The sequence below is a fragment of the Ammodytes marinus genome (assembly GCF_949987685.1).
Source record: "Ammodytes marinus genome assembly, chromosome: 4".
Classification (NCBI taxonomy): Eukaryota; Metazoa; Chordata; class Actinopteri; order Uranoscopiformes; family Ammodytidae; genus Ammodytes; species Ammodytes marinus.
The window spans coordinates 18,693,063-18,709,228 of NC_137233.1; the positions used below are offsets into that span (position 1 = coordinate 18,693,063).

The following is a 16,166-nucleotide window of genomic DNA, read 5'->3' on the forward strand; positions in this document are numbered from 1 at the left end:
TATTTATTTATTTATTTATTTATTTATTTATTTATTTATTTATTTATTTATTTATTAAATTGTCAACCTTCAAGTTCCTGCTTCAAATGTATAGAGCCTTTACTACAGGCAATAAGTGAAATCGCGTGACCTTGGGTGCCTTGTCTTACCTGGAGATGTAGCGGAATTATTTGGCTAATGTTTCAGCTCCACTTGGTTACACGGGTTGCTTGCAGGCAGGAGCAGGGAGGGACAAGAGGCAAAGTGAATCAGGTTGGAGAGAGAGAGGGAGAGAGAGAGAGAGAGAGAGAGAGAGAGAGAGAGAGAGAGAGAGAGAGAAAGGCATCCGAACAAGTCTGGACTGTTCTGCTGCTGCTTGTGTTCAGCCTACGTTTAGCAAGGCAGCCTCGGGAATTAGAAAAAGCGTGAGCCTTGACAGTCTCTCTCGGGGATGCAGCGACAGGAGTTCAGTTATTGAGCGTCAGTGGATGATTGTGGAGTTGCTCTTTGTTTGTGGAGTTGCTCTTTGTTTGTTTTTAAAGTTGTGACACTGGACACCGCACCGGGGTCGTGGAATACGCCGGTGCGTCTGGACGCTGCACGGAGCTCTAGGGCTGGATATGCCACAGGTGGAAAGGTGTGGAGCGGTATGCTGTTGCCCGGTGCACGGAGCAGACATCCCCAGGTAAGGTGCGGCAGAGGCGGGAAGATGAGGTTATGTGGAAGCCATCCCCCCCGTCTCCCCACAATTCCTAACGTATCCTACAAATGAAGTAACCTGTATTGGACTACCGATGAACTTGAGAGTCGAGCTCAATTTAGGCTACATTTCTGCATTCAATGCTACAGGATCAGGATAAGGCGTAATATTATGTCTGCGATTGCTTATCACACTTATAGATGGAAATTGATTTAGCTTAGTTAATGATAACTGTTATACAGGTAGTCTCCTCCTCAGTACATCCCCTGCAGCAAAAGCCCTCACTTCGAACAAGACCGAGCAGAACATTTCTTTTAATGTTATTTAAATAATGACGTCAGACTTTCAATTGCTTAGGCTTAGAGTTCATCAACATCTGGCTGGTTGAGTCCTCTGAGTTATGAGACTGAAAAAGCCTAATAAAACAATATAGCCTAAGCAATTTTTAATGAAAGATTTCATAACCAAAAAGCTGAAATGATACTGCCTTGCCCTCTCGAATGCTTCCAACTGCATTAGTCCTTATTATGGTTACACAGAACAACAGGGGAGTGCACATTCATGTTGACCTCAGATGAACTAGTGTGGTGTTAGGGCACTACTCCTTCTACAGTCCATGATGCTGCATGAAGGAAGAGACTCTCACTCCTCCGCTTCCTTCTCTGCCCATGTGTCTTGATTGTTCCACGTCTGAGGGAATGTCTGCGGCTTGGCAAAGAAATCCCCGATTGACATGGAAGTCTTTATTCTGACTCAGAATGACTTTTAGAAGGACTGATTAGACTCTTCCTAGCTTCCTCAACCTCTCCCTCCCTCCCTCCCGCTCACTCTCATCTTTTCATCCGCTGCATTTGTTGCAGCTTTACTTGGTTAAGTTCCTGGCGTGCCACGCTGGTAGTGGACTGCTCTGGACTCAACCCCAGTGTGTCATCTTAGGGGGAGGGCTGCTGCTGGTTAACTGTGAGTGTTTGATGTGTTTGTGATATTTTCCAACAATGGGCATTCACGTGGGAGTATTTCTGCTTTCATTTTGAGTGGGTACTTGAGAATTTGGATTGTTGGAGATATTGACTTTTTTATTTTTTTCGTTTTCCATTCATTCATGTCTTTAAATGAGTAGGATTTCCCATTGATGAGTGTATTTATTTTCCTGATTTAGTCCATCTGGCCTTGTTAGTAATAATATAAATACAAAGCTTGTGAAATACTTATTTTGAAGCTTGTTCCAACTAGGAAGCATTCCATAAGCTGCTGTACTTTTGTTTAGTTTGGAAGAAGAAACAGAAAAGTACTGTTCATGTACTATTGGTGGACATGAGATATACTGAACGTGACCAGAGGGTACAGGTCAAAGGTGACAGGATCATTCTTAACTGTACATGACACCCAGACATGACTCTTCTGTTCTTACTACAAGCAGCCTGTGGCCTATCAAGTACACAACATCCTGCTGTCTGAGCAAATTTGCCAGAGACTTTGATAATTTAGTGTGACCCCCCCCCCCCCCCCCCCGTGACCCCTCCATCCCCCTGTCCATTTGTGTCACTCTCTGTCCATGGACTGATGTTATGTTGAGGGCAGCCTGGCTCTTACACAATCCTGCACTCTGTCACATTGCAGTGGCCAGTGGGCCGTAGCCCCCCTGGGAGAATGGCATCTCTATTAACCCACAACCCTGTGATCTTGCCTGAGCTGAACTTTCAGAAAGCACAGCCCAGCCTCTCAACAGCTCCCACCAGAAACAAGGGTTGAGTCCTATTCTCTTATTTTTCTTGTCCCGGAAAAATCATTTTCATCTCCTGTCTCTGCTGATGCATCCAGTTTTCTTCCTCTATGGTTACCCCTCACTTGATTTATGTTGAGGATAGCTCTGTGCAGCACATACATACTGTGTAATTGACCTTTTCAACTTGTACATATGTCAAGTTTAATTGCCAGGTAGTGTATTGTGGGCGTGCCCATATCCAAGACCCAGTTACTTCATCCCCTTTAAATTCCAGGTGTGGGGGCCACCCATCACCCTAGGAATGTACTCCATAAAGGCCAAATGCACATGTTACTATAACAGTAAGAACGTTTATAAGAGGAAGTGTGCCACTCCCACAATTGGCATGCAATCCAACCAGTGTGAGTTATTGCAATTATGATTTGATAATTATGTTTTTTATTTAACCTTTATTATTACAGGTAATCTCATTGAGACATGAGGTCTTATTCTCAAGAGAGAGCTGGTTAGACAACAACAGTACAACATAAAGGTACAGACAGACATTGCATCAAGTACAGAGACAATACATAAAGTAAAACCTAATGAATAAATAAATATAGATATAGAATATACAGATGGATTGTATGTGCACACAGATTAGGGTATAGGGCCTGAAAATAGACTATGGTTTAGTGGTTGTGTTGTGTGAGTGGCAGGAAGTTGAAGAAAGGAGGAGAAATCGTTTTTTTCTGACGTGTACTGCCACTTCTTTCAGTTGTCAGCTGGTGTTTTTAATGGCCCTCGGATATTTAATGCATTCAATTATGACCTGTTGGCCAGGATATAACTGCTCAGAATAGGACTAGACTGTGGTCTCAACACCTGGCTTACATAATGAACCCAGGAACAAAACAAAACAAAATTACAGTCCATACAGGGAGGAAGAAAATCAACATGAGCTTCTGAGCGAGCGTATGCGGTTCGTCAGGAGCTAATTGCACATCATTTCATTTTATAGGTGAAGAAGTATTTAAATAAGTGCTTTGATTCTCAACATGGGAAAGGGCCATTACATTTGGAACATATTAAGCTTTATGTGACTTCATGTTTAGCAAAACAACTGGGTTGGGTGTGTGGGCTTTTGCATCTTACAGTTTTACATTTTAGGAAATATGCTGATTCGCTTAGCTTAGCTTAGCATTTAAGCTCTAAAGTAATGAAATCCACCTATGCTAAACTAAGATAACAGGCTGATGACTGCTGCCTTATATTAAGAGAGAGTGGTATTCATTTTTATCATCTGATTCTTAGCTAGGAAGCGAGTAATCCTACTTCCAAAAATGTTTAACCATCATTCAAAAGGACAACAGATCTAGTTAATCTACAGGAAGGTTGGTTAGTGAGTGGGAGCTTGTATAGCTATTGTAATAGCCATAATAGATGCAACAACCTCAGTACGCAAAGTAACAACAACAACACAGTGGGAGCCCCTTCATGTAGTTTCCTGTCTGCTTTGTTATCAAGTGCCTGTAAGCATGAATCGAATGCATCTGCCTTTCATGTGGCCTAGTTCTGACGGAGGCACACTGACAGTAAGTCTGGTTTGGGTCAGTGATCCAACTAATGCCAAGCAATGAAAACGACCCAATGCCAGATGATGTTAATGTTCTTTGCATTCCATAACAGAAAATCACTTTTGTCTGCCCCTTGTCATGCTGCTCTCCGTTACACATTTGGTTTCATCAACTTAAGTGGTTTCTCATGGTTCTGCCCCCAATGTTTACTTTAGCTCGCGTTGCTCTACAGAGTAGATCAGAGGTTTTCTTCATTGGCTCAACATCTGTCAGCCATTTGCAATAGCCACTGTGTCGCACATCACCTCCTGTAAATAGGTGAACGTGAATAGAGGTTGTCATGGAATCAAGCGCTTCCCATTTATAATGGATTTCTCTTACCAGATAAAAGCTCTCACTGAAATCAGCCAAGAGTGATAGTTCAGTTCATAGCATGTGAGCAGTGGTTGGTGACACTGATGTGTAAGGCTGGCAGGCAATAAATAAACAAATCTACGATGGGAAAGTCCTGCACTCTTGTGTCTAAAAGAGCAGAGATCTGTTTCTTTCTTTTTTTTTAAAGGGTACATATTGTCCATAGAGGTTCCGGCATCTGACAACCAGACACGCAGTAACCAAAGACAGACAAAAATGTGTGAGTTGCAGTTGATTATGGTAGTAAAGTTTTTGTGGCTGTTAGAGGGATAGTGTTTGGATCATCTTCCCTCCTTAAAAGAGGCCTATTTAACCAGAGGTCTCTGTTTTTCTGTTCTAATGTGTGGCATTTTAAGACTGCTTTCAACATCAGTTTGAGGGCAGATTCATAAATAGTTTATCTTCAACAAACATGAGTCTGCTATTGTTGGCTGCTAAATATCTCAATTGTGATGTCAGTTGTGTTAGATCAACATGCACTGAGGTTATTGAGGCATAGTGGCTATTTTCCTAATCATGTCTTCTCTTCTTTTCAGCCAATGTAAAGGCTTTATTTCTGGTTTTGCCACAGGGAGGTTGCTGGTTTATTAACTCCCGGACCCCAGTTATTGAGAACAAATGTTGGACATCTATTTAGAAACAACGCAGGGAGGAAAAATAACTAATCTACTTTCCACTATTTCAAAGTGAACAAGTTTAAAGTCTACAGAATAAGCCACAGGGCTAGATTATTATGAGAATGATCATGTTATTTTTTACTCATTATATTCAAAATAAGATGTTCTGACAGGACATGTGCATAAATGTTCAAAAGAAAAAACTAAAATTAAGAGATAGTTTGTGCATTATTTCAAATTTGGGATTTTTTGTAAGGCAGCACGATCAAATCATCACAAGGACAATACAGCTCGAGAGAGTTGAAGGGGGAAACACACTAATCTACCTGTAATGTCTAGTCAAACATAAATAAATAATATTCAAGCCTTTACCCAACGTGTTTGAAATATGCTTTAATTAGTGTCAGGACAGGAGGGACAGAAACTGAGTGGACTCAGAATTAGAAGAAAGGTTCGATGTTGAATTGTGATATGTGATGCTTGCTGGGTTGAACTTTCTTCAGTTATTATTATGTACCATATAGGTCCAGCATCCGATTGTAGTACTTACAGAGTTTTCATGATATTGGTTTATATGTATGATAAAAATGTTCCCTGGTGAGAATGGGAAAGTAACTTTGTATGGCAAATGCCACAATACTGTTTTTCAATGTTGTGCACATGTGGACAACATTATATATATATATATATATATATATATATATATATATATATATATATATATATATATATATATATACATGACACACTTTATGACTACAATGTTATAGGGCGCACATGAAGGGAATAACACCAGCACAAGCAATAGATGTGTTGACCATGGCATGTAGTACACTCAAGTAGAGCACTCAGTTATGGGAATGTTGTTTCAGCTACATGCTAATGACTTATAATAATAATTTTATAATAATTTTTTCTGCATTATTAGTTTTGTTGATTATTCTACGTGAGCTTAAACAGACTTGTGAAGCTTGGCTTTTATGATATTGACCTCAAATAACATTTAGAACAAGAAATCATGTTCAAAGGGATGAGGCGTGTCAGTCAGGATATCAAAGATGCTTGGTTGGTCAGAACAAGTAAGCGCAGGAACACTAAGCTACAACTTAGAGGCAACATATACAATCCGACAGATAACCAGGCTGATTAACATCAAATGACTAATGTGATGCAGCTGAACAGGAAAGTGTAAAGATGAGTCGACAAGCAGAGACAAGGATCTCAATGGGGATGAGTAGTAAGTATAGCTGAGGGATGGCAAAACAGAGATGGTTACAACTGAGGGATTTATGTAACCTGGAGACGCAAGGAAAGGAGGAGCAAAAAAAAATAAGATCCTTCAAAGTCTGCAAACATGTATAGTGAAAATGTTTTTTTTTTGTTCTTTTTGATTACCAGTTGAAGGTGGAGAGCACTTGATGTCAACATCAGTTTTGGTCAAAATCAGTGAATATCTCCTTACGATCCGTTACCTTTCCGCACTGTGTGTGTGTGCTGAAAAAAAAGGCCAGTGTTTATACACAGCCTAGGCTCTGTAAACATGTACTTTGCTATCTACAGTGGGCCCTACATGCGTTCCCTTTGTTTACATACCAGTTTACAGTGCCTAGGCTGTTTATTAACACCATATTTTCTTTCAGTGGCCACACACTACAGACAGGTAGCCGATCGTGAGGAGATATTCACTGCTTTTGACAACAGGCATTCTCCAGAATCACTGACTCCACCTTTAAAGGATGGTGTCACTATTAACAGAAAGCAGCATGTTATCAACATGTTGTATTTGACTGTCCCAACAGAGTTTGAATTGTTTCCAAACATTGCAAAAATCTTGCTCTTTTTTTCCCCAGGTTGTGAAGATGTGGAGCTGGCTTTTTACTGGGCTTGTCCTTCTGTCCTCCATGAAACAGGCTGAAGCTCAGGGTAATAACTCACTGTTCTTCTCGCACGTATTACATCATATCCCAGAGCTCTTCTCATGTGTTTGTCTGTCAGTTGATGAGCTCCTTATGTGCTCACACGTGTTTTCCTTTACCTGTATTTGCAGGCAGGTGTAATAATGTGCAAGCAGCAGATATTGTTTTCCTGGTCGATGGCTCTTCCAGTATTGGCCGAGTTAACTTCCTGCAGGTGAAGGGCTTCATGGCTGGAATCGTCAAGCCCTTTGCCGGCTCTGTCAGTGAGACGGGGATACGGTTCGGGGCAATACAGTACAGCGACACCTCCAGGTGACTAACAGGATTTATATCTATGTTATATCTTTTTTCCGTGCATACAACAACAAAGCTGCAGGTGCATAAGTGATGTACTGTATTAATGCACCATTTCTCTCCCTCCAGAGTTGAATTTACATTTAACACCTACCTGAATGGCACTGAGCTGGTCAGCGCTGTGCAGAATCTGAACTATAAGGGGGGAAACACCCGCACCGGTGCCGGCCTCAAGTTTGTAGCTGATAACTTCTTCAACCCTACGTCCAGTCGGGATGTCGCAAAGGTCTGTGGAGCAGCCATTCTGCCCTGTTCCAATAATATAAACCTGTCATTTTGAGTGTTTTTTTAAACATTCTACCCATGTGTATCTCCTTATTAACTTTCAGATCACTATCCTGATCACAGATGGGAAGTCGCAGGACAGCGTGCAGGATCCAGCACAGAAGCTGCGCAGTCAAGGCGTGCATGTTTATGCAGTCGGTAGGTGACGCCATCTGCAGGTTCTCCCCCTTTTTCTGAGAAGTTTGGATTCTTTTTAGCCACTGTGATTTATTTTTGACCAATGTTTTGTCTTGTGTTGTTAGGTATAAAGAGTGCAGACAGGAATGAATTGGCTGAGATTTCCTCCCAGCCCAGCAGTGATTTCACTTCCTTTGTCGGGGACTTCAAACTGCTGGACACACTTCTTCCTCTTGTGAGCCCCCAAGTGTGTTCCAAAGCAGGGGGTGTCTACGCTAGCGATGGTACGTGTGTCACCTTAAAGAGCGTAGCATCACTAAACTAGAATACACAAAGTCAGCGATATGTGTCAGACTTCACTGCCAGACCGTTAACCTGGATTTAATTTGATCTCTGTCTAAACCTTCTTCTCTGCTCTCCGCTCCTCTCAGAGGCATTTTCTGGTCCGTCCAACATTCAGTTCACAAGCCAGACGTATGATTCCCTGAGGTTTCGCTGGAGTCCAGCAGGGGGCCCTGTGAATGGTTACTCTGTCCAGTTTGTGCCGCTGTCTGGCCTGGGTCAGCCTATCACAGCAGAACTGCGTCAGGTGAGTCCAGGTGTTTCAGAATATTCCTGACACATGGGGATGAGCATTGGTCTGACCTAGATTGCAAGAGCAAATTTGCAGTTTAAGGAGTCAAAGTCATTCCTGCTTTTGGAGAGGAACACGTGCATTCAGGCTGAGTATAAACATGCCTAATGGGTGGATCTTCTTCTAGTAGATGCTTCAGAGATTAAAACTTGGCAGTGAAATTCCCTTCCCCTGGCAGACATGAGGAAGATAGAGGAATGTCATGGCTAAGCCATCTATCAATCTCTATCCGTCATACGCTTTGCAAAAACTTGTTTGGGGGCTTGACCTCCACCTCTCTCCCTGCAGGAGACTGTGTCTGCCAGTCAGAGGACGTTTACAGCACGAGAGCTGAGGTCAGGAACCGACTACCTGGTGACTATCATCGCCCAATACCCCAACAGTGTGGGAGAGTCCGCTTCTGCCAAGCAACGAACCAGTGAGTCAAGAGTGAAGGACGCAAAATGCTATGGCCCTTTTGCACTAATGTTAAACATACCCTATTCACCTCTCATAGGGTCTTTGCCAGGAGCCTCTAGTCTCCGTCTGGACCAGGCAGGCTTCTTCTCTCTCTCTGTGAGCTGGGATCAGCCTTCAACTCCTGTCCAGGGCTACAGGCTGAGCTATGGTCCACGAGGTCAGGCACACACAGACACTATACCTCTATTACCAATCTGTCTCTATCTATCCGTCTTTCTTTCTGTCTGCCTCTCGTCTTACGTTGTGCATTCAGGATTTCAGTAAGGTAGAAGCTACAGTAGTCAGTAGCAGTTAACCTTCAAGTTGGAAACATGCCGAGAATGTAGAGGAGTGAAGGCTGAGTATATAGGGAAAATGAGTTTCTCTAACACCTTACCTCCCTCAGGCACTCAGCTGTCAGAAATGATTTTTATTGTTCAAGCATTACCTAAAATATCAAATACATTTGATCATCACCACTAGCCTTGAAATCAGATATGCAGTAAAAAAAGAAAACCTTTACTTATTTAAGAGATTGTCAGTACAGTGCATTTCCAGAGACAGGGTGTGGCATAGATCATAACAGTGTTGAGATGTCTGGGTGCTTATACCATGATTCAGGATAGAAAAGTGGCCCCTGAGGGCTGATATAAACAGTCTCTCCCATCCCAACATGTGGCAGGAGTGCCAGTCTCACACGGAGCTCCTCTTCTGACTGCTTTGGTTGGCATGTGTGTGTGTAAATAAGGTAATGAGGGGTGCGTTGTTTCTACCAGTTCATGTGTCTGCTAGCAAGTGTGCACCGCAGATCATTCAAAAAAACAAGAACGATCATGACACTCAAGCACATACAGGAAATGTACATGTACTGTACATGCAGTCATGCACACAACACAGAAACACCCACACACTCATACATCATGCACTGCCTCTGAACAGTTACTCGTTACAGCTGGACGGCTGCCAGACTTGAGGCTCTGTTCAATGAAGTGAGAACACATCCCTTCTTTTTGCTTTCTGTCAGCTAATTTGTCCAATGACATACAGTGAATGCTGTAATTTGTGATTCCTATTAGTGCACTAACCAGTCTAACTGCATGTCCGCCATTTGTATTATTTATTTCTCTGTCTATTATGTGGTTGGATGAGCAGGTCAGCCAGCAGCTCAGCTGTTGGAGAAGTCCCTGTCTGCAGACTCCACATCCACCACCTTGGAGTCACTGCAGCCCGACACTGAGTACGTGATCAGCCTCTACCCCCTGTTCCCCCGAAACTCTGCCTCCCCGTCCGTCCTCAACGCCCGTACATGTGAGTCCACACACTGTGGCCTGTTAGCAATGCACTTTTAATGTATATGGCACTGTTAATGTATATGATGTTGGTAAAAGTGTTTGATACAGTATTCATATGTAGTGATAACATAGTGGTACAGTCATATGAAAAAGTTTGGGAACCCCTCTCAGCCGGCATTATAATTGACTCTGCTTTCACAAAAAAAAATATAAAAGTGGTATGTCTTTAATTTACCAGGAACAGCTAAGTACTGGGATGTTTTCCAAACAAAGATTTTTTGAAAAGCAGTATTTGGTTGTATGAAATAATATAAAATGTGAAAAACTGGCTGTGCAAAAATATAGGAACCCTTGTGGTTTTGTTGATTTTAATGCCTGTAACAGCATGTAAAACTGATGACTTTAAACACAAAGTTGGTTGGATTATGTTGTTAAGCCTTGAACCTCATAGAAATGTCTGTTTAATCATGAGAAAATGTATTTTAGGTGCCTAAATGCAAGTTGCACTTCTCTTTGACTCTCTGCTGAAGTGAGACAGAATGGGATCATCAAAACAGCTCCCAAAAGATCTGAAAAACAAAGATTGTTCATTGTCATGGTTTAGGGGAAGGCTAAAAGAAGCTTTCCCAAAGGTTTCAATTGTCAATTTCGACTGTAGGGAACGTTGTCAGGAAATGGAAGGACACAGGCATAGTGGCAGTTAAACCCAGGCATGGCAGACCAAGAAAAAAACAGGAGCGGCATAGGTGGAGGATTGTGAGAATGGTTGCACACAACCCACAGATCACCTCCAAAGACCTGCAAGAACATCTGGCTGCAGATTGTGTATCTGTACATCGTTCAACAATTCAGCGCAATTTGCACCAAAACATCTGCTTTTTATAAAGACCAAATAACTTAATTTTTGTCTCACCAGTCCAAAGCATTTTCTTCCAATATGAAGCTGGCTTGTCTAAATGAGCTTTAGCATACTCCATGCAACTGTATCTGTGGCGTGGGCGCAGAAAGGGCTTCCTTCTCATCACCCGGCCATACAGATGTTTTGGTGCAAATTGCACTGAATTGTAGAACCATGTACAGATACACAATCTGCAGCCAGATGTTCTTGCAGGTCTTTGGAGGTGATCTTTGGGTTGTGTGCAACCATTCTCACAATCCGCCGCATATGCCGCTCTTGTACTTTTCTTTGTCTGCTAGACCTGGGTTTAACTGCAACTGTGCCTGTGTCCTTCCATTCCCTGACAACGTTCCTTACAGTAGAAATTGACAATTGAAACCTTTGGGAAAGCTTCTTGTAGCCTTCCCCTAAACCATGACAATGAATAATCTTTGTTTTTAAGATCTTTTGGGAGCTGTTTTGATGATCGCATTCTGTCTCACTTCTGCAGAGAGTCAAAGAGAAGTGGAACTTGCATTTAGGCACCTAAAATACCTTTTATCATGATTAAACAGACCTTTATATGAGGTTCAAGGCTTAACAACATAATCCAACCAATTTTGTGTTTTAAGTCCTCAGTTTTACATGCTGTTACAGGCATTAAAATCAGCAAGACCACAAGGGTTCCCATATTTTTGCACAGCCAGTTTTTCACATTTTATTTAATTTCATAAAACTAAATACTGCTTTTCAAAAAATCTTTGTTTGGAAAACATCCCAGTACTTAGCTGTTCCTGGTAAATGAAAGACATACCACTTTTATTTTTTTTTGTGTGAAAGCAGAGTCAATTATAATGCCGGCTGAGAGGGGTTCCCAAACTTTTTCATATGACTGTATTGTCTCCTTGCGGTTTGATGGGTTTTCAGTACATGGGCAAATATTATTCAGAGTCTGTGTGTTTTTCCCTGTGTGTCTCAGTGCGCCTTGAGGCAGTGCAGCAGTTAACAGTGGAGACGGAGTCAGAGGGCAGTGTGCGCTTGCGGTGGAGGGGTGTCGGTGGTGCGCGGGCCTACCGTCTGGTCTGGGGGCCATTTACAGGTCAGAACAAAGAAAAAAAAATACTCTGCAATCTATCGATACTGTCATTTCAATTTGAATGTATATACAGAGATTTAGTTTTTTCCACATTTGCATCATCAGTGAATATTTTCTGTTCGGAAAGGTCGAAATGTGGAGACGGTGGAGGTTGCTGGTGGCAGTGAGTTTCACACTTTGTCCAGGCTACAGCCGGACACTGAGTACATCGTCACTATCATCCCGCTGTATGAGGGCGACACTGAGGGCCCTGGGGCTACGGCCAGGTTCAAGATAGGTATGTGTGCTTTCACTTGATCCTCCCATCACCAAACACCCCTCTCTTCTCTCTTTGAATGTGTCTCTGTTGTCATTCATTGTAGCCTCTTCCCTTTGAAAACTCACTCTGTTAATTGCCAATATGCTTAAAGGGGTAGTTCAGGATTTTAGACATAGGGCCTTATTCCCAAGTTAGCCTTGGTGTTCTTTATCAGTGGAGACAGTTTTCAACACATTTAATTCAGTCCTTCTAGTTGCAGAGTGCGCTCGTGCTAAGCTAGCGCACGGCATCGGGGGGGATACCTAGCCTGCTACTAAAACAGCCTTCCCCACTTCACAGTACACCCGAGGCCAATCAATTATAACGCCAGACTATCGATGTAAATGTCTGTGTTGATAGAATAATTTTAGAAATAAAACCAACCTCGCATATTGCATTTTGAGGGACTTTATTCCTTGTAGGCTGCGGCAGCGGCGGACTAATACCTAGGTTACAGGCTCTATAATAGTTTGTTTACCTGCTGCTGCCCGTACCTGTACGAGCCGGAATACACTGATGAAGAATTGAGAGGGATGCTCAAAGGGCAGAAAGAGAAAGAGCGTCTGTAGAGACAGCCCCCGCTGGAGCTGCAGCAGAGAACCGGGACAGAATGACGGTAGACTGGTGGCAGTGCAGTTTCAGTTTCTGTCCCACGCTGCTCTGTTTACTTTCTGCTGTAGTGATTTGGTTACACAGCAAAGTAAAAGTCCGCTGCTGCTAAGAAAGTAGTCCCTCAAAATGCGATAATTCATGCGATGCGAGGTTGGTTTTATTTCTAAAATTATTCTATCAACACAGACATTTACATCGATAGTCTGGCGTTATAATTGATTGGCCTCGGGTGTACTGTGGAGTGGGTAAGACTGTTTTAGTAGCAGGCTAGGTATCCCCCCCGATGCCGTGCGCTAGCTTAGCACGAGCGCACTCTGCAACTAGAAGGACTGAATTAAATGTGTTGAAAACTGTCTCCACTGATAAAGAACACCAAGGCTAACTTGGGAATAAGGCCCTATGTCTAAAATCCTGAACTACCCCTTTAATGAAATTCTGGGCAACACTTAAAAACGAGGGTACATTTATTTACTGTTACGTAATGCTTAGTTAATGCTTAATATGAATCTACTAAGCAATGACTTACCATTAATAACTGCTTAGTTAATGTTTAATCTGCATTGAATAAGCATTAACTAAGCATTAGTTAACTAATCATTGTTACTTAATGCTTAATAAGCATTACCTGCCTGTTAATAGCATTAATAAAGAATTAACTTACAGTTCATTTGTGTACCCTTACTTTAAAGTGTTACCAAATTCTGTTTCTGTGGTGAAATATAGCTTTTTTTTGGTTAGCGGCTTGCCCTCTCTGTTATGTCCTGCCTAGCACTAGGACCTGAAGTAGAGATTGAAAATCTTGCCAACAATCTTCAATGTTGTTTGTCCTCTTCTGAAAACCAACTCCCGTTACTGTTTAGTTCTGTTTAAGGAACATTTCTAGCACACCTACTCACTCATCGCATGCACACACCATCTGTCTCTCGTGAGTAATACCCATATGGCGGCACCAAAGTCGGACTACTCTTATTTGAATAAAGGCTGAGTCACTGCAGGGCCGATGTACTACTGAGCAGAGAGCTGTGAGAAATGGATAGCCGAAAATCTCTGTGTGGCCTAGATCTGCTATCAAACAAGTCAGAGATATATATAGTGCTTTACATACTGTCCACCGCAGTAAATGGCAAGTTTGTCTTGTTTCCCTCTTGTTTGTTCCTGTGTAAACCAGCCAAGGAACTATTACTGAACTGTTGTCGTGTCCGTGGTTTGTGATGGGGTTTTTCTGTTCTTTCTCACAAGGAAAAAAATGTTGACTCTTTTTTTTTGTGACCACATTAAAATGAAGCCCTCGTGTTTAGACACCCTACACTGTGTATACTTACATCTACATATCAAATATATCCATCAATACAGTACGAACCTTCCTAACATATAGTCCTAAACAATACTTTATCAAAGAGTGCATGACATTTATAGGTTAATTAAGTCCTGCTTTACAGAAGGAATATTTGGGTTGGGTATATTTAGATTTTTTCCCAACCACTTCAGAAGCCATGACATTCAGTCAAGTGAAATACTGTGTTGTGGAGTGAAATGTTGAACTTATTAGTGTATAGTGTGAATCCCAGACCTAAAAAGGGACAGCAGTGGTGGGTGTCTACTGCCCAGCCTCTAGTCTGTATAATGTGTTATTTGGCTCCCAGCTGACACCTCATACTTTGTTGTTGATTTATGTTCGTCACACCTACAAGAAAAGACCTGTGGCTACATACAGCATTTGGTCTCTCTTGGGACTGACCTGTGTGTTACATTTATTCAATCAATGTCAGAGAGAGAGCATTTCTCTGTACTGTGTCCACTACACTGGCACCCTGAGGGCAGAGGTGTGGTATTCTGTCAGAAATGAAAAAAACAGAAAAGCTCAGGTGCAATAACCTTTAACAACATTAACAATGTTCCTCAGAACAATAAGAATATATGCTACACTTTAATTGTGTGCGTTGAGCCTGCCACATTATATCACCTTTGTGACATCTTTGCAAGCAAACTACAATTTGTAGCTACAACCCTGCAGCTGCAGTAGGATGGGTGTGTGTCTCTTTAGTAGTCAGTTGAATAGAAATCAGGGTGCAATAGCATTTTTTAAAGCATCGAATTAAATCTAAACTGCCAATGTGGCTACTGTGTGTGTGTGTGTGCGTGTGCGTGTGTGTGTGTGTGTGTGTGTGTGTGTGTGTTTGTGTGTGTGTGTGTGTGTGTGTGTGTGTGTGTGTGTGTGTGTGTATCTGTGTCTGTGTCAGTGCGCAAGGGTGGTGAAATATGTGATGGTTATTTTGGCACAGCCTAAATACGCTGGCATAACTACAGCATTTCTGTATGGGCATTACTCGAGATGTTCACATTGAACAATGTCTTTCTACAAATAGATGGAAAGCACCGTTTTTTTATTTGATTTGAGATTAAATCTCAGCCACGTTTGTTGCAAGTAAGGGCAATGCAATGAGTTTAGCAATGCAGTTCTTTAGGGAAGGATAACTTCATTTTTTTTCAAATCCATCTTATAACAATAGGTGCGAGAATTTTATTTCGATTAGCGTGTGTGACTTACCTTGATGTGTGTTATTTGACAAAATAACGACTTTACTTATCTTAATTTAACTTAATTCAGACAGCTAAAGCCTGATATTAACTTCAGCTGAACTTTAGAATGCATTTTTTCCCATATAGCTTACATTAAAATAAGCAATACACCTTTCAATTTACAGTATATATAGAATGTGAACCTTTCTTTTTGCATTTTTCATTGATGGATTGATGGGAATAGAGCTTTACGTATTACATTACCACATGCATAACACGTACCATGTGTTTCCCTCAGAGCGTCAGGAGCAGCAGGTCCTCAGAGCAGCTACCACCGGCCCCAATGCTATTCGGCTGACCTGGAGAATCATTCAGTCCTCACAGGGATACCGCCTGGAGTGGAGGGAGGGAGAAGGTCAGATGTCATGTGCGCCCTCACACATTCACTTGCCTCCTTTTTTACTTATAACACTATAGTTTCAAGGAGGGCCAAATAATGCTTTTGATATGTTATTATGTGTGTTAACTAATTCAAAATCAAGGAATTACATTTCACCTTATGTTGATCTGAATTAAAGTAGTTTCAAGCTCCAGATTTCTTATAAACCTATTTTGCGTTGTTATGAACAGGTATATGATAATGTTTTATGGCGATAATATTTGCCTGAAATATAGCCTAATACTATATTAAATGCCATAACCATTCTTAAGTTGCAAGTAGCAGAAAGTACATAT

General features: G+C 41.7%; 1 protein-coding gene across 1 annotated transcript in view; it reads left to right on the plus strand.

Moving 5' to 3' along the window:
• Nucleotides 1-401: 401 nt before the first annotated feature.
• Nucleotides 402-16,166, plus strand: part of col7a1 (collagen, type VII, alpha 1) — a gene marked incomplete at its 3' end in the record, with an annotated part of 60,317 nt that continues 44,552 nt past the window's right edge. The window contains exons 1-13 of the mRNA XM_080026571.1: nt 402-664; nt 6,843-6,915; nt 7,040-7,220; nt 7,332-7,488; nt 7,592-7,685; nt 7,790-7,948; nt 8,096-8,253; nt 8,587-8,716; nt 8,795-8,914; nt 9,889-10,044; nt 11,885-12,004; nt 12,129-12,278; nt 15,730-15,846. Coding sequence (XP_079882697.1) covers nt 629-664; nt 6,843-6,915; nt 7,040-7,220; nt 7,332-7,488; nt 7,592-7,685; nt 7,790-7,948; nt 8,096-8,253; nt 8,587-8,716; nt 8,795-8,914; nt 9,889-10,044; nt 11,885-12,004; nt 12,129-12,278; nt 15,730-15,846 — 1,651 coding nt within the window. The 5' untranslated portion in view covers nt 402-628. The remainder of the gene's footprint in view (nt 665-6,842; nt 6,916-7,039; nt 7,221-7,331; nt 7,489-7,591; nt 7,686-7,789; nt 7,949-8,095; nt 8,254-8,586; nt 8,717-8,794; nt 8,915-9,888; nt 10,045-11,884; nt 12,005-12,128; nt 12,279-15,729; nt 15,847-16,166) is intronic.